The sequence below is a fragment of the Phyllobates terribilis genome, unplaced genomic scaffold (assembly GCF_046119375.1).
Source record: "Phyllobates terribilis strain yellow unplaced genomic scaffold, ASM4611937v1 Scaffold_7__3_contigs__length_470593459, whole genome shotgun sequence".
NCBI lineage: Eukaryota > Metazoa > Chordata > Amphibia > Anura > Dendrobatidae > Phyllobates > Phyllobates terribilis.
The window spans coordinates 177,500,221-177,519,967 of NW_027362767.1; the positions used below are offsets into that span (position 1 = coordinate 177,500,221).

The following is a 19,747-nucleotide window of genomic DNA, read 5'->3' on the forward strand; positions in this document are numbered from 1 at the left end:
CGCTGCACAATCGTACCACCGGCCTCAGCGGTCTGCCCTGCAGCGGCGGCCTCATAGCCGCATTCAACGGGTGGCGTAGTCGAACACCGTACCATCTTCTGCTAAACTCTGCCACTCAGCTTGACTCCCTGGGCACGGACCGGGTCACCGCCACGAGACTACTACCCCTATCAGATCCGGCTCCGGGTAGGCTCCCGCGTGCGCAACGCTGCGCGACTCAGGCCCAGGGGCGCGTCAGTTGACTTCATCGGGCTGAGATCAGTGATATCTTGCCATGGTCTTTTCATTCTGCTGATAAGATGAACCTCAGAGAACCCAGACCCTGTATTTATCTGCAGGACTGCTGCGATTTTCCTCACCTCCACAAGATCCTAAAGTACCTGATTAAAGCTTCCCCATGTTCTAGGATACCACCCCGAATGGCCACTAATTCTCCTACCTTGGTGACTACCTTCACAGCTTCAGAAGATTGTCACCTCAATCAACTTTGATGGTGGCCTATCCAAAACACGTGTAGGACAACCCATTCCATGGCTGGACTCATTCAGTGCCCTGACTGTCAACAGTGATTTTGTTAGGTCATTGTCTTCTTCGTGTCCACCATGGCAAGGTAGCTTCTGCACAATGATCTGTTCATTCTTGAGCAGAAGAAACCCCCTCATTGAGCTTTGCACAACCCACCCGGTGAGCCATTGTGCTGACATTTTTGCTGGGTTGATTCATTTTTAACTGATAATTATTTGGTCTTTATATATCAGTTCTTTCTGTCTACAACAAAAGCTAAAGCTGATGCAACCGAGTGCTCAGTCCTTACCTTGACGTGCCAGAGCTGGTGTGTCACTCTCCATAAGGAGAAACGTTACCCCTTAGACCTCAGTCCAGAGCCTCTCACCTAGCCAAATCAGTTCTCATACTTTGCACTGACGAGGGCCAACAGCCCGAAACACCGTGTCTGCAAATTGAGATTCTGATTTGGCTTTTATCCTAAGTCATACTGCACGACTCGTTAAAGGATTGATTGTGACTTGTAGGATTGCTGCTTCCAATAGGTGGCGCTATAGAGTACAAGTCCTCTTTTTCTCTGAAGAGGCAATTTGCTTTTCCATAGGGAGTCCATCTCCTTCATGACTGAGGTGAGTTTTCCTCTGTATTATCAATTTTGTGGTGTGGCTTAGGATGCAACTTACTTTTCTGGTAAAATTAAGGAAAATATTTGGAAAGAAGAGTTTGTAGATATCCTTTCCCTATTGGATCACATGATTGTCAATAAAGAGCATACAATTGTGCGAGGTGGAGACAAAGAACTATCTAGGACTTTTAAGAATTAGCTCAAGGGTTTTGCTACTCTCACACATACAGTAGTGGTGTCCAGAAATGGGAGCTAAGCTTCTTGTTTATTCGACTCATTTAATAGAACCGTTAGTTTCAAATTAAAGGTGTTATCCAGGACCTTGTTTTTATTTTGTTTTTTTACTATGGGGCTATGACAGTCCCAATTTCCACTCACTCTGTTGGATGTCTCCTGTCCTGTCATCTTTATTGTTCCATAGTTCGTCCTCCTCTTCACTGACTCTGTGGGATGGGGGAATATGCCAGCATACATGTTTTTCACATAATTACATTCCATTAAATAGCTAATTCTTATCTTTTCTAAAAGTCTGGTCTTCCCTGGAATCAGACACTCAACCTGTATCACTGCAAGCAGCAGCAAAAGCTATGAACTACAGCCTATATTATGTAGAAGAAGAATAGATGAATTTTCTATACTTGAATTTGCATTGTATTCTCCTTCTGCTGATACATAGAGATATATTTCTATGTACTTTTGCATTTCTACATACCTGTATTCTAGTGGTAAAATACAAGTCAGTTTATTTTTCTTCTTATAAAATTAGTAAAAAATAATGAAAAACAATTACAATAATGAGATTTTCAATGCACTTTTTAAAAGGTCCTCTTTAAGTATAGTAGAAAGCAAAGCAGAAGTCGCTTTAGTGTAGTAATCATCAATACATGTAGATGACATTAGTAAATTAGGTAGTAAAGCAACTGTCCTTATCTTATCTTATACAAGGATTCCGGTGTAGGGATTCCAAAACCGACTTCACTAGATTTGCATATCTGTCTTAAGTATATATATATAGAGAGAGAGAAGAGTCCGTATACATACCACACATCAAGAAGAGAGAACAGGTTATCACTTCATTCTCCATTGCATCCTATCATTTTGCTTTTTTACTGTTTTCTATGATGTTTTTGATTTTTTTCCCTTTGCAATCTGCGATATTATTACACTTTTTTGTGCCTTTTACGTCGGTTTACTGAGATGTTGTAATATTATTTTCCACTTTCCCTTTAGAGTTACAAAGTTTATTGGTTAATAAAAGAAAAGGTAAGATGGAGAGATGTCAGATATATATTTTTTTAGATCTTCTTTATTTGGATTTTTTTTATTTGATTTTGTTGTTTTGCAGATGAAAGGTCTTTTCATTTTATTCTGCCTTTTCTTTGGAAGCTGCTATGCGGAAGAAGGTACGTTTCTTATATCCTATACTTAATATGTAAGCCAGGGAACATGGGGATGCATAAGCATGTAGTCAGGGATATACGTATTCTCGCTTTTCTGTGAGAAACAAGTGTACGGTACCACTATACAGGCGCCAATATGGCCAATAATACCGCCATACAGTGACCGCACAGTCATCAGCAGGAATTAGTGAATCAATTCATAACTAAGCAAATTTATGACAAATTTCCCCCCAAACTTCCAGGATTCCATCTGCATCAACCAGCAGAAGGCGGCCGGCCGCAGCTTGGTGGTCTTCTGTTGTTCCATTGCTCCATTCCTGCCTGAGGCCAATCACAATCCTCAGACTGACCTCTGCCCAAACGTATGTCCCCCACCCTCCCAGTCAGACCATGTAAAACCAGTCACAGGCCTCAGACTGAGCTCATGGGGAGACGTATCTCATCCCCTCATGTGACCCTCAGATGGGCTTCACTATCGATGGAAAAACAGAAGACCATGGAGCAGCACCAACAATGGAGGCAGCCAGAGGTGAGCCCATCCCCCCTCAACATGACTGCGTGGGAGCAATCACAGCCATCAGATGACTATCACTGTTATGGAGGCACTGTGACTATCACTGTTATGGGGCCACTGTGACTATCACTGTTATGGGGCCTGTCGCTATCACTGTTATGGGGCACTGTGACTAACACTGTTATGGGGGAACGGTGACTATCACTGTTATCAGGTACTGTAACTATCACTGTTATGGGGCCACTGTGACTATCACTGTTATGGGGGAACGGTGACTATCACTGTTATGGGGTACTGTGACTATCACTGTTATGGAGGCACTGTGACTATCACTGTTATGGGGGAACGGTGACTATCACTGTTATGGGGTACTGTGACTATCACTGTTATGGGGCCACTGTGACTATCACTGTTATGGGGCACTGTGACTATCACTGTTATGGGGGCACTGTGACTATCACTGTTATGAGGTACTGTAACTATCACTGTTATGGGGCACTGTGACTAACACTGTTATGGGGGAACGGTGACTATCACTGTTATGGGGTACTGTGACTATCACTGTTATGGGGCCACTGTGACTATCACTGTTATGGGGTCTGTCGCTATCACTGTTATGGGGGCACTGTGACTATCACTGTTATCAGGTACTGTAACTATCACTGTTATGGGGCACTGTGACTAACACTGTTATGGGGGAACGGTGACTATCACTGTTATGGGGTACTGTGACTATCACTGTTATGGAGGCACTGTGACTATCACTGTTATGGGGGAACGGTGACTATCACTGTTATGGGGTACTGTGACTATCACTGTTATGGGGCCACTGTGACTATCACTGTTATGGGGGCACTGTGACTATCACTGTTATGGGGGCACTGTGACTATCACTGTTATGAGGTACTGTAACTATCACTGTTATGGGGCACTGTGACTAACACTGTTATGGGGGAACGGTGACTATTACTGTTATGGGGTACTGTGACTATCACTGTTATGGGGCCACTGTGACTATCACTGTTATGGGGCCTGTCGCTATCACTGTTATGGGGGCACTGTGACTATCACTGTTATGGGGGAACGGTGACTATCACTGTTATGGGGCACTGTGACTTTCACTGTTATGGGGGCCCTGTCGTTATCACTGTTATGGGGACCTGTGGCTATCACTGTTATGGGGGGCACTGTGACTATCACTGTTACGGAGACACTGTGACTATTACTGTTAAGGAGGCACTGTCGCTATCACTGTTGTAGGGGCACTGTGACTATCACTGTTATGGGGCACTATGCCTATCACTGTTATGGAGGCACTGTGACTATCACTGTTATGGGGACACTGTGACTATCACTGTTATGGAGGCACTGTGACTATCGATGTTATAGGGGTACTGTGACTATCACTGTTATGGGGGCACTGTGACTATTACTGTTATGGAGGCACTGTGACTATCACTGTTATGGGGCACTGTGACTGTCACTGTTATGGGGGCACTGTGACTATCTCTGTTATGGAGGCACTGTGACCATCACTGTTATGGAGGCACTGTGACCATCACTGTTATGGAGGCACCTTGACAATCACTGTTTTGGGGCACTGTGACTATTCATATTATGGGGGCACTGTGACTATCACTGTTATGGGGCACTGTGACTGTCACTATTATGGAGGCAATGTGACTATTGATATTATGGGGGCACTGTGACTATCACTATTATGGAGGCACTGTGACTATCACTGTTATGGAGGCAATGTGACTAACACTGTTATGGGGCCACTGTGACTATCACTGTTATGGGGCACTGTGACTAACACTGTTATGGGGGAACGGTGACTATCACTGTTATGGGGTACTGTGACTATCACTGTTATGGGGGAACGGTGACTATCACTGTTATGGGGTACTGTGACTATCACTGTTATGGGGCCACTGTGACTATCACTGTTATGGGGCCTGTCGCTATCACTGTTATGGGGGCACTGTGACTATCACTGTTATGGGGGCACTGTGACTATCACTGTTATGAGGTACTGTAACTATCACTGTTATGGGGCACTGTGACTAACACTGTTATGGGGGAACGGTGACTATCACTGTTATGGGGTACTGTGACTATCACTGTTATGGGGGAACGGTGACTATCACTGTTATGGGGTACTGTGACTATCACTGTTATGGGGCCACTGTGACTATCACTGTTATGGGGCCTGTCGCTATCACTGTTATGGGGGCACTGTGACTATCACTGTTATGGGGCCACTGTGACTATCACTGTTATGGGGGCACTGTGACTATCACTGTTATGGGGGCACTGTGACTATCACTGTTATCAGGTACTGTAACTATCACTGTTATGGGGCACTGTGACTAACACTGTTATGGGGGAACGGTGACTATCACTGTTATGGGGGAACGGTGACTATCACTGTTATGGGGCACTGTGACTGTCACTGTTATGGGGGCACTGTGACTATCTCTGTTATGGAGGCACTGTGACCATCACTGTTATGGAGGCACTGTGACCATCACTGTTATGGAGGCACCTTGACAATCACTGTTTTGGGGCACTGTGACTATTCATATTATGGGGGCACTGTGACTATCACTGTTATGGGGCACTGTGACTGTCATTATTATGGAGGCAATGTGACTATTGATATTATGGGGGCACTGTGACTATCACTATTATGGAGGCACTGTGACTATCACTGTTATGGAGGCAATGTGACTAACACTGTTATGGGGCCACTGTGACTATCACTGTTATGGGGCACTGTGACTAACACTGTTATGGGGGAACGGTGACTATCACTGTTATGGGGTACTGTGACTATCACTGTTATGGGGGAACGGTGACTATCACTGTTATGGGGTACTGTGACTATCACTGTTATGGGGCCACTGTGACTATCACTGTTATGGGGCCTGTCGCTATCACTGTTATGGGGGCACTGTGACTATCACTGTTATGGGGGAACGGTGACTATCACTGTTATGGGGCACTGTGACTTTCACTGTTATGGGGGCCCTGTCGTTATCACTGTTATGGGGACCTGTGGCTATCACTGTTATGGGGGGCACTGTGACTATCACTGTTACGGAGACACTGTGACTATTACTGTTAAGGAGGCACTGTCGCTATCACTGTTGTAGGGGCACTGTGACTATCACTGTTATGGGGCACTATGCCTATCACTGTTATGGAGGCACTGTGACTATCACTGTTATGGGGACACTGTGACTATCACTGTTATGGAGGCACTGTGACTATCGATGTTATAGGGGTACTGTGACTATCACTGTTATGGGGGCACTGTGACTATTACTGTTATGGAGGCACTGTGACTATCACTGTTATGGGGCACTGTGACTGTCACTGTTATGGGGGCACTGTGACTATCTCTGTTATGGAGGCACTGTGACCATCACTGTTATGGAGGCACTGTGACCATCACTGTTATGGAGGCACCTTGACAATCACTGTTTTGGGGCACTGTGACTATTCATATTATGGGGGCACTGTGACTATCACTGTTATGGGGCACTGTGACTGTCACTATTATGGAGGCAATGTGACTATTGATATTATGGGGGCACTGTGACTATCACTATTATGGAGGCACTGTGACTATCACTGTTATGGAGGCAATGTGACTAACACTGTTATGGGGCCACTGTGACTATCACTGTTATGGGGCACTGTGACTAACACTGTTATGGGGGAACGGTGACTATCACTGTTATGGGGTACTGTGACTATCACTGTTATGGGGGAACGGTGACTATCACTGTTATGGGGTACTGTGACTATCACTGTTATGGGGCCACTGTGACTATCACTGTTATGGGGCCTGTCGCTATCACTGTTATGGGGGCACTGTGACTATCACTGTTATGGGGGCACTGTGACTATCACTGTTATGAGGTACTGTAACTATCACTGTTATGGGGCACTGTGACTAACACTGTTATGGGGGAACGGTGACTATCACTGTTATGGGGTACTGTGACTATCACTGTTATGGGGGAACGGTGACTATCACTGTTATGGGGTACTGTGACTATCACTGTTATGGGGCCACTGTGACTATCACTGTTATGGGGCCTGTCGCTATCACTGTTATGGGGGCACTGTGACTATCACTGTTATGGGGCCACTGTGACTATCACTGTTATGGGGGCACTGTGACTATCACTGTTATGGGGGCACTGTGACTATCACTGTTATCAGGTACTGTAACTATCACTGTTATGGGGCACTGTGACTAACACTGTTATGGGGGAACGGTGACTATCACTGTTATGGGGGAACGGTGACTATCACTGTTATGGGGCACTGTGACTGTCACTGTTATGGGGGCACTGTGACTATCTCTGTTATGGAGGCACTGTGACCATCACTGTTATGGAGGCACTGTGACCATCACTGTTATGGAGGCACCTTGACAATCACTGTTTTGGGGCACTGTGACTATTCATATTATGGGGGCACTGTGACTATCACTGTTATGGGGCACTGTGACTGTCACTATTATGGAGGCAATGTGACTATTGATATTATGGGGGCACTGTGACTATCACTATTATGGAGGCACTGTGACTATCACTGTTATGGAGGCAATGTGACTAACACTGTTATGGGGCCACTGTGACTATCACTGTTATGGGGCACTGTGACTAACACTGTTATGGGGGAACGGTGACTATCACTGTTATGGGGTACTGTGACTATCACTGTTATGGGGGAACGGTGACTATCACTGTTATGGGGTACTGTGACTATCACTGTTATGGGGCCACTGTGACTATCACTGTTATGGGGCCTGTCGCTATCACTGTTATGGGGGCACTGTGACTATCACTGTTATGGGGGCACTGTGACTATCACTGTTATGAGGTACTGTAACTATCACTGTTATGGGGCACTGTGACTAACACTGTTATGGGGGAACGGTGACTATCACTGTTATGGGGTACTGTGACTATCACTGTTATGGGGGAACGGTGACTATCACTGTTATGGGGTACTGTGACTATCACTGTTATGGGGCCACTGTGACTATCACTGTTATGGGGCCTGTCGCTATCACTGTTATGGGGGCACTGTGACTATCACTGTTATGGGGCCACTGTGACTATCACTGTTATGGGGGCACTGTGACTATCACTGTTATGGGGGCACTGTGACTATCACTGTTATCAGGTACTGTAACTATCACTGTTATGGGGCACTGTGACTAACACTGTTATGGGGGAACGGTGACTATCACTGTTATGGGGGAACGGTGACTATCACTGTTATGGGGGAACGGTGACTATCACTGTTATGGGGGAACGGTGACTATCACTGTTATGGGGTACTGTGACTATCACTGTTATGGGGCCACTGTGACTATCACTGTTATGGGGCCTGTCGCTATCACTGTTATGGGGGCACTGTGACTATCACTGTTATGGGGGAACGGTGACTATCACTGTTATGGGGCACTGTGACTTTCACTGTTATGGGGGCCCTGTCGTTATCACTGTTATGGGGACCTGTGGCTATCACTGTTATGGGGGGCACTGTGACTATCACTGTTACGGAGACACTGTGACTATTACTGTTAAGGAGGCACTGTCGCTATCACTGTTGTAGGGGCACTGTGACTATCACTGTTATGGGGCACTGTGACTATCACTGTTATGGGGACACTGTGACTATCACTGTTATGGGGCACTATGCCTATCACTGTTATGGGGACACTGTGACTATCACTGTTATGGGGACACTGTGACTATCACTGTTATGGAGGCACTGTGACTATTACTGTTATGGAGGCACTGTGACTATTACTGTTATGGGGCACTATGCCTATCACTGTTATGGGGGCACTGTGACTATTACTGTTATGGAGGCACTGTGACTATCACTGTTATGGAGGCACTGTGACTATCACTGTTATGGAGGCACTGTGACTATTACTGTTATGGAGGCACTGTGACTATCACTGTTATGGGGCACTATGCCTATCACTGTTATGGGGACACTGTGACTATCACTGTTATGGAGGCACTGTGACTATCACTGTTATGGAGGCACTGTGACTATTACTGTTATGGGGCACTATGCCTATCACTGTTATGGGGGCACTGTGACTATTACTGTTATGGAGGCACTGTGACTATCACTGTTATGGAGGCACTGTGACTATCACTGTTATGGGGCACTATGCCTATCACTGTTATGGGGACACTGTGACTATCACTGTTATGGGGACACTGTGACTATCACTGTTATGGAGGCACTGTGACTATCGATGTTATAGGGGTACTGTGACTATCACTGTTATGGGGGCACTGTGACTATTACTGTTATGGAGGCACTGTGACTATCACTGTTATGGAGGCACTGTGACTATCACTGTTATGGAGGCACTGTGACTATCACTGTTATGGAGGCACTGTGACTATCGATGTTATAGGGGTACTGTGACTATCACTGTTATGGGGCACTGTGACTGTCACTGTTATGGGGGCACTGTGACTATCTCTGTTATGGAGGCACTGTGACCATCACTGTTATGGAGGCCCCTTGACAATCACTGTTTTGGGGCACTGTGACTATTCATATTATGGGGGCACTGTGACTATCACTGTTATGGGGCACTGTGACTGTCACTATTATGGAGGCAATGTGACTATTGATATTATGGGGGCACTGTGACTATCACTATTATGGAGGCACTGTGACTGTCACTATTATGGAGGCAATGTGACTATTGATATTATGGGGGCACTGTGACTATCACTATTATGGAGGCAATGTGACTAACACTGTTATGGGGCCACTGTGACTATCACTGTTATGGGGGCACTGTGACCATCACTGTTATGGGGGCACTGTGACTATTACTGTTATGGGGCACTGTTGCTGATTAAGGTGCTGATGATACCGATGATGTTGAGGCTGTTTATGATGATGATGATGATGTTGATGATGATTGTTTTGTTGATGGTACTGATGATGATGATGTTGATGGTGATGATGATGATGCTGATGCTGATGGATGTATATGATGGATGTATATGATGATGATGATGTTGATGATGGTGATGTTGATGGTTATCATTAATATAAGATTATTTTCTGTTTCAGCTGCTGATAAAACCATCATGGTTTTTCCCAAGCAATCGACCACAGACTATGTGACCCTGAACGCTTGGGGAAAGCCTTTGCAGAAGATTACAGTGTGTCTGCGCTCCTACACTGAGCTCACCCGAGAGCACTCCCTTTTCTCCTTAGCGATGCACAACAAGCACAACGCTTTCCTAATCTATCCAGTACCCCCAAATAAAATTTCCATCTCCATAAATAATGAAGATATTTACTTCATTGTGGATCCCGAGGTTCTGAACTGGAAACACACTTGTGTCACTTGGAACGCTGCCACAGGGCTGCTCCAACTGTGGATCAACGGCAAACGCTATCCTCGTAGAGTGACGACAAGCAGATCCGCCATAGGGCCTGTGATGAGCGTCATCCTTGGCCAGGAGCAGGACTCTTTTGGTGGTGGCTTCTCAGCTGGCCAATCCTTTGTGGGGGAACTTTGTGATGTCAATATGTGGAATTATGTTCTCTCCTCCAAAGATATAACGGCCTATTTGTCTAACAATTATAATGCATGTGGAAATATTTATAACTGGGCATCTGGGAAATATATAGTCAAAGGGGACGTTTCCGTCTTGCATCACCAGTACTTTCCTTGATTAGGTGACAATGTAAGCTTATTAGTTTCTCTATTTTACCTGTGATCCTTCTGCTGGATCTATTCCGGCTTTATAATGATTACCTATGATTTCTTTACTGTATCTTTCTGCCTAATAAATCCTGCCTTTTGCATTATCTCGATTTTCTTGTTTTTTTAATCAAGCCATATGGGTGGCATTCCAAAAAAACCACTCATGGCGCTGATCAGGGGCAGAAAATAGAGCTTCTTAGACCACGGCCCCACTATCAGTATTCGGTCAGTATTTTTTCTCAGGAGAGGGTGATAAATGCAGAATTGGTGACTTGTTTCTATTATACCTTTTCTCTGATTGTTCCTCACCAGGTTTTTGTTCCCACTCCTGAGAAAAAATACTGATCGAATACGGACCAAATACTGATAGTGGGGCCGTGACCTTAGTTTTAGACTGTGATTTAGGATGTTGTACTAAAGATAGAAATGTCATTGAGAGTTTAAACATTTCACAGATTATAATGTCTAACAGGTGAAGGAACCACTGCCAATGAGGGAGCAATGGATCAGGGGCAGAAAATTGGGCCGTCTTAGTTTTAGGCTGTGTTCACATGTTCTACTTCAAGAAAGAAATGTCCTTGGGGAGTATACTCATAGGAGAAACTATTCATGTCTGATAGATGGAGATTAGTGATGAGCGAGCACTAAAATGCTCGGGTACTCGTTGATCGGGTCGAGCACATTGGAATACTTGAGTGCTCAGTCCGAGTAACGAGCCCAGAGTAAGTCTATGGGAAACTCGAGCATTTTTTCGGCAGCCCCCCCCTGGCAGTCTGCAGAGGGCCTAAAAATTGCCCCAACCAATGGGAACAGTGCTCAAATGACATGGGAACAGCATGGGGATCGCCCTAGGAAGCATATCTGACCCCAGGTCACTGCTGTCAACAACGTGGTCAGAGGTATTAAGCCACTTTTACAGGCTCACAATAAAACGTTCAAAAACGAAACTGAAACTGCTTTCCTGTGAAATATGTTAAGGAACTTCCTTTACAGGGTAAAGACTTGTGTATAAGGTAAAATAAATAACCCAAAAAAAATACTCCTCCACACCTTGGGCTATGTTCACAAGTAGCATTTTTGATGCGTTTTTGCACTTTTGTATTGCTTTCAACCGTGACAAATGCATTCACCGCAAAATGTCATTTTAACATTTTACAAAAAAGTATAGATAGATTGTGGTCAAATTCGGGCGCCAGGAACTGGATAAAGACGACTGGAAGGATATTTAAAAGAAAACAAACCTCTTTATTCGACAATGTTATGCCCACAACGCGTTTCTGCAGCGATCTGCTGCCTTCATCAGGTGACTGCTTTGCACACTCTTGGCATTCTCTTGATGAGCTTCAAGAGGTAGTCACCGGAAATGGTCTTCCAACAATCTTGAAGGAGTTCCCAGAGATGCTTAGCACTTGTTGGCCCTTTTGCCTTCACTCTGCCGTCCAGCTGACCCCAAACCATCTCGATTGGGTTCAGGTCTGGTGACTGTGGAGGCCAGGTCATCTGGTGTAGCACACCATCACTCTCCTTCTTGGTCAAATAGCCCTTACACAGCCTGGAGGTGTGTTTGGGGTCATTGTCCTGTTGAAAAATAAATGATGGTCCAACTAAACTCAAACCGGATGGAATAGCATGCCGCTGCAAGATGCTGTGGTAGCCATGCTGGTTCAGTATGCCTTCAATTTTGAATAAATGACCAACAGTGTGACCAGCAAAGCACCCTCACACCATTACACCTCCTCCTCCATGCTTGATGGTTTTTGCAACTGCACTTGGGGACACTTTCAAAGTTTTCACAATTTTTCGCACTGACTGACCTTCATTTCTTAAAGTAATGATGGTCACTCGTTTTTCTTTACTTAGCTGCTTTTTTCTTTCCATAATACAAATTCTAACAGTCTATTCAGTAGGACTATCAGCTGTGTATCCACCAGACTTCTGCACAATACAACTGATGGTCCCAACCCCATTTATAAGGCAAGAAATCCCACTTATTAAACCTGACAGGGCACACCTGTGAAGTGAAGACCATTTCCAGTGACTACCTCTTGAAGCTCATCAAGAGAATGCCAAGAGTGTGCAAAGCAGTCATCAAAGCAAAAGGTGGCTACTTTGAAGAACCTAGAATATAAGACATATTTTCAGTTGTTTCACACTTTTTTGTTAAGTATATAATTCCACGTGTGTTAATTCATAGTTTTGATGCCTTCAGTGTGAATGTACAATTTTCAACGTCATGAAAATACAGAAAAATCTTTAAATGAGAAGGTGTGTCCAAACTTTTGGTCTGTACTATATATATATATATATATATATATATATATATATATATATATACAGGGTGGTCCAAAAGTAGGTGGACAGAAAGTGTAATAAGGTTATGAAGGGGGAGATTTATCAAACAGTAAATTGCAGCCGCCTGTCTGGATCATCCTCCAATAAACCATGAATTAGATGTGGACGATAAGATTCCACCCAATAGATTTCAGGATTCGCATGATAGAAGCTTGTGAAATTCCCAATTCCAAAGAGGCTCTTCTGGTGGACTTTTTTGGACTCTGAACAAATGTTTCAGCAACAAGTTGTTTATTATCTTCTGTACAGACGGTTTTGGGTCGACCAGTTTTTGAAGCATTAAGGATTGAGCCAGTGGCATTGAATTTGTCACAAATGTGGTAAATGGTTTGTCTCTTTGGGGCTTGAGTACCAAATGTTTCAACCCAATTTGCTCTAACAGTTTCAGCATTTTGAGATTTCCAATACTCTGTTAAAATCCATTTTCTTTGATCTGAATTTAAATTATTTGCCATTATGTGTTATCTGAATTATCTGAAAAGTAAACAGATTTGGGGGAGATCTATCTGAGAAAACTAGATCTGTGAAACTGGCTCAGTTGCCCTTAGCAACCAATCAGATTCCACCTTTCATTTTCCAAAGAGTCTGTGAGGAATGAAAAGTGGAATCTGATTGGTTGCTAAGGGCAACTGAGCCATTTTCACTTTACACCATGTTTGATAAATCTCCCCCTTCATGACCTTATTACACTTTGTGTCCCCCGACTTTTGGACCACCCTGTATGTATATATATATATATATATATATATATATATATATATATATATATATATATATATATATATACAGTACAGACCAAAAGTTTGGACACACCTTCTCATTTAAAGATTTTTCTGTATTTTCATGACGTTGAAAATTGTACATTCACACTGAAGGCATCAAAACTATGAATTAACACATGTGGAATTATATACTTAACAAAAAAGTGTGAAACAACTGAAAATATGTCTTATATTCTAGGTTCTTCAAAGTAGCCACCTTTTGCTTTGATGACTGCTTTGCACACTCTTGGCATTCTCTTGATGAGCTTCAAGAGGTAGTCACTGGAAATGGTCTTCACTTCACAGGTGTGCCCTGTCAGGTTTAATAAGTGGGATTTCTTGCCTTATAAATGGGGTTGGGACCATCAGTTGTATTGTGCAGAAGTCTGGTGGATACACAGCTGATAGTCCTACTGAATAGACTGTTAGAATTTGTATTATGGCAAGAAAAAAGCAGCTAAGTAAAGAAAAACGAGTGGCCATCATTACTTTAAGAAATGAAGGTCAGTCAGTCCGAAATATTGGGCAAACTTTGCAAGTGTCCCCAAGTGCAGTTGCAAAAACCATCAAGCGCTACAAAGAAACTGGCTCACATGAGGACCGCCCCAGGAAAGGAAGACCAAGAGTCACCTCTGCTTCTGAGGATAAGTTTATCCGAGTCACCAGCCTCAGAAATCACAGGTTAACAGCAGCTCAGGTTAGAGACCAGGTCCAATGCCACACAGAGTTCTAGCAGCAGACACATCTCTGCAACAACTGTTAAGAGGAGACTTTGTGCAGCAGGCCATCATGGTAAAATAGCTGCTAGGAAACCAGTGCTAAGGACAGGCAACAAGCAGAAGAGACTTGTTTGGGCTAAAGAACACAAGGAATGGACATTAGACCAGTGAAAATCTGTGCTTTGGTCTGATGAGTCCAAATTTGAGATCTTTTGTTCCAACCACCGTGTCTTTGTACGATGCAGAAAAGGTGAACGGATGGACTCTACATGCCTGGTTCCCACCGTGAAGCATGGAGGAGGAGGTGTGATGGTGTGGGGGTGCGTTGCTGGTGACACTGTTGGGGATTTATTCAAAATTGAAGGCATACTGAACCAGCATGGCTACCACAGCATCTTGCAGCGGCATGCTATTCCATCTGGTTTGAGCTCAGTTGGACCATCATTTATTTTTCTACAGGACAATGACCCCAAACACACCTCCAGGCTGTGTAAGGGCTATTTGACCAAGAAGGAGAGTGATGGGGTGCTACGCCAGATGACCTGGCCTCCACAGTCACCAGTCATGAACCCAATCGAGATGGTTTGGGGTGAGCTGGACCGCAGAGTGAAGGCAAAAGGGCCAACAAGTGCTAAGCATCTCTGGGAACTCCTTTAAGATTGCTGGAAAACCATTTCTGGTGACTACCTCTTGAAGCTCATCAAGAGAATGCCAAGAGTGTGCAAAGCAGTCATCAAAGCCAAAGGTGGCTGCTTTGAAGAACCTAGAATATAAGACATATTTTCAGTTGTTTCACACTTTTTTGTTAAGTATATAATTCCACATGTGTTAATTCATAGTTTTGATGCCTTCAGTGTGAATGTACAATTTTTACAGTCAAGAAAATATAGAAAAATCTTTAAATGAGGTGTGTCCAAACTTTTGGTCTGTGCTGTACATATATATATATATAAAACTAAGATGATTCACAGCAACTCTATATTTCTTTGTTCTTTCCCTCCGTCCCTTCCCCATACCCTATTTTCCTTAACTTTTACACCTCTTTTCCCATCTCCAGAGTCCCTTCCTTTCTTTCTTTCTTTCATTCTTTCTTTCTATTCCTATCCCTTTATTCCAAGTTTTTTTAATTTGCATTGTTTTTTCTTTTTTCCTGTTTCCCCAGTTATTGTAAGATTCCCTTAATAAAAATAACAAGAACACAGGACACATAATGAACAAAGTATAAAAAGTGCATGATGCACCTACAATAAAATAGATAAATATACAAAACAAGATACAAATGATGCATCATATATTCAGCATTGTGCGATAATTGTACAAAAAACAAAACATGTGGAAATGAATTATATATACAATATACAGGATATATGCAAAATGCAATGTATATAGTGTATTATATTTTATGTTATTATTTATGTTTACAGAAATTTTTAATATTATTTTCATAAATGCATTTTTGTTATTACAATATTTCTATTATCTGTAAACAGTTGTATCTCAATTAGTAATGGGAAGAATAGGACCATTATGGTCCGAATCCATTCAATCCTTCACCTACTTTGATGGAAAATATGAACTAATAATGGAGCATAATATCCTTTCTGAGATTCAGACCCATCAGTACCTTTGTATTCAAATTAAATATCCACCAAGCCTTGCATCTTTTCTAAGCAGCCTCTGTGTTTCCCCCTCTATTACTGGGAAGTAGTCCCTAGCTCAGGGATATCAAACAACAGTCATGTGACAGTCATTGTATACTGTCACTATTCCTGCATTCTGTGTGGGATTGCTATGCTGTCCTATTGAACTGGTTCTTGCTGTGTTTTGATGGACTGCTTGGCTGTCCAATCCTGTGAGTGGTAAGTCGGGCTCTCGGTGCTTTGATTGACAGCTCGACTGTCCAACCTTTATCTGGGATTTGCAGGGCAATCTCCAGGTGTTCAGTGTCCTGGAGATTGCCAAAGCTATTTAACTGAGCTGACTGCCCCTATTCCCTGCCAGACATAGTTTGTGCGTCCTGGTGAGTGTTTGCCTCATTCTGTTGTTCTGTGTTCTTATCTTCTGGTACATCACCTAATTGGGTGGATTACTGGGTTAATGCGCCTGTCTTGTAAGCAAGCAGTCATGAGTTCGAATCAATGAAAATCTTATCTTCTGGTATGTGACCTGACTTACGCATCTGCTTTTCCTTTGTTATCTACGGGCTCTCTTGATATTGACCCTGGAATGTGACCTGACTTACGGATCTGTCTTGTCCCTTGGTATCTACGGGCAGCCTTGGTATTGACCTCGGAACGTTTGACTATCGCTCCATGAGTTAGTGACTAGCGTCACATTACATCTGGCCATACATTTTTTTTCCTCTTCCCAATGGATCCAGTTCGTGCACTGTGTGATCAGGTGACGAGTCTGACCCAGATGGTTCATGATCTGGCCAGGAATCTCCAGAGGTTAGAATCCTCATGGTCCCAGATGCAGGGTCAGTTTAGTAGTCTGGGTGTGTCCCAAAGCTCTCCACCAGCGACATCAGTTATGTCTTCTGGACCTACTGACGTACAGTTGACCTCCCCCAAACTGGTTGTGGCACTTCCTGACAAATTCTTGGGGGGGGGGGGTATCAATTTAGGGTGTTCAAGGAGAGCTGTAAATTATTTTTTACTCTGCGACCCGGTCTTCTGGGGATGAGTCCCAGCGGGTGGGTATAATCATGTCCCTATTGTGCAGGGGTCCTCAGACTTGGGCATTTTCTTTGTCCTCACTAGCCCCAGAACAGTCTGCTGTCAATGCCTTTTTTGATGCTTTAGGGATGATTTATAACGAACCTGACAGGGTCCAGATCTCAGAGGTTAAGATATCGAACTTGACATAGGGGGGCCGCACCACTGAGCATTATAGTTTGGAGTTCTGGCAATTGTCCTCTGAGGTTTTTTGGAACAATGCTGCTCTCAGGTGGCAGTTTTGCCATGGCCTTACGGATTCTCTTAAGGACGCTCTGGCCTTGCATCCTCCACCCCTGTCTTTGAAGGAGGCTATGACTCAGGCCATTCATATGGTCCATAGGATTCGAGAGAGAGCTGATGAGTGAAAAGGGGTTTCGGTCATACCTCCTGAGCCTTTTTCCTTACCTGGGTCGGAATCAATGGAGGTTGGAGCAGCCAGTTCTCGGACCATGGTTGAGGAAATGTCGGCGCGATCTTGGACTCTGCTTCTACTGTGGTCGCTCTGGACATTTTCTCAAGGACTGCTCGACTCGCCTTCAAGCAAATAAGTCAACGGGAAATGTCTAAGTCTGGGTGATTGTCAAGGAGGTCACTCAGGCTTCCAGGTACCTTTTTACTCCTCAGATAAAGTACTGTTGAACGTGGAACTATGTTTTCAGAACCTATGGTTATCTGCACTTGCTTTCATTGACTGTGGGTCTGCTGCAAACTTTATTGATTCTGGACTGGTTCTTAAATTAGGATTAGGGACAGTTAGTTTGGAAAGACCCATTCAGATTGTCGCCAGTGACAAGACACCTTACTCCAGAACTTTGTCCAGCTGGTAATGGTGGAATTCACACTAAAAGTGGGAACACTGCACTATGAGTCTATCTCCTGTTATGTGTTGGATAATTTACCTGCTGGGTTGGTGTTGGGTAGAGATGAGCGTTGTTCGACACGAACTGTTCGCCAATCTCAAATTCGAGCTGTTTTGAGCGGTGTTCGAGCCGTTCGGCGAACACGAACGATTTGAAAAAAATTCAGCTGTTCGAGGTTATGTTTGATAACTGTTCGTGCACCAAAATCATAACTGGATTTTTTCTCAGTAATGATGAAAATTAATGTTAATACGCAGTTTGAGTGTACAGCGGGGCGGGGGGAGGGGCAGGGGATGGATCTCTGCAGGAACAATGAAGATCTCCATTTTTTTTTCTCTTTCCCGCATTTACAGTGGGGAGGTGCAATCTGTCAGCCTATCAGCAGCGCACACACGGAGCGAAGTGCTTTTTTTCACACAAGCAAGGGCATGTGTCATTGGCAGTGTATGTCACATGTCCTTGCCCTATAAGACCCAGCCATTTTCCCCGTCGCCACCATTTTCTCACTGCTGCAGCTGCGTGTTAGACGGCACCGCTGTTGCTGTGTGCGCTATACCTTATTAATTTCAAGCCAATTTTCGCACAAATCTACAGATAGCTTGGGAGTAGGGAATAGTTGTGATTGCAGTCCTTTTAAGGACTAGGTTACAGCATTTCCTACGACTTTTATCAGGCAGGTCTGTGCTCTTAAATAGATAGGTTGGGAGTAAAGACTAATTGTAATTGCAGTCCTTTTCAGGACTAAGTTACATCAGTTCCTATCAGTTTTTGCCAGGCAGGTCTGTGCCAGTGCTGTGCAAGTTTTTTTCACAGCATTTGGCTGAATCTAGCAAAGCTAATCCTTTTTGGCCTATTGCAGAGTGTGTTAGTCAGTGGAGTAGCCTATCTGTGTTGCAAGCTACACCACCTGTGTATAGAATACCAATTTTTTTACTGCACCTAGTGAAGTAAAACCTTTTGGGCATAGCATCATTCTATTAGTCCATCTATACTGACCTCCATCAGGTTGCAAATTGAATATAATTTTTTTCTGCATCTAGCTCTGAAAAAATATTTGGGCTTCTAGCAGTGTGTGGGACTTGGTTTATTAGTCCATCTATACTGACCTCCATCAAGTTGCAAATTAAATATAATTTTTTTCTGCATCTAGCTCTGAAAACATATTTGGGCTTCTAGCAGTGTGTGGGACTTAAAGAGGGTTAGTAATAGAGGCGCTAATAGGCTACTTACTATCAGAGGCAGCGAATTTTTAGGACAGGAAACCACTAAATGTCCATAGTAGATGTACTAAATAAAATAAAATAACCTATGGTTTAAAATTCGCGCTAATGGTAGTAGAAGAAGGATACGGGAGAAGGAATGGCTAAAAAGTATTTTTATTGATACAGTTATTTAAAAACAAAAAGAGGGTTAAAATAGACGATATGAGAGGTAGATAAAAAATTAATAAATAAATAAATATGGTTCTGAGTTAAAGGATAAAACAGCTTTCCATACAGTCTTGGG

General features: G+C 43.6%; 1 protein-coding gene across 1 annotated transcript; it reads left to right on the forward strand.

The window, feature by feature from the left end:
• Positions 1–2,075: 2,075 nt before the first annotated feature.
• LOC141153042 (jeltraxin-like) lies at positions 2,076–10,933 on the forward strand. Its single transcript, XM_073637721.1, has 4 exons — positions 2,076–2,193; positions 2,360–2,392; positions 2,475–2,532; positions 10,187–10,933. Exons 3-4 carry the CDS (start codon positions 2,475–2,477, stop codon positions 10,795–10,797), a joined length of 669 nt encoding a protein of 222 aa, XP_073493822.1. The 5' UTR covers positions 2,076–2,193; positions 2,360–2,392; the 3' UTR covers positions 10,798–10,933.
• Positions 10,934–19,747: the final 8,814 nt, after the last annotated feature.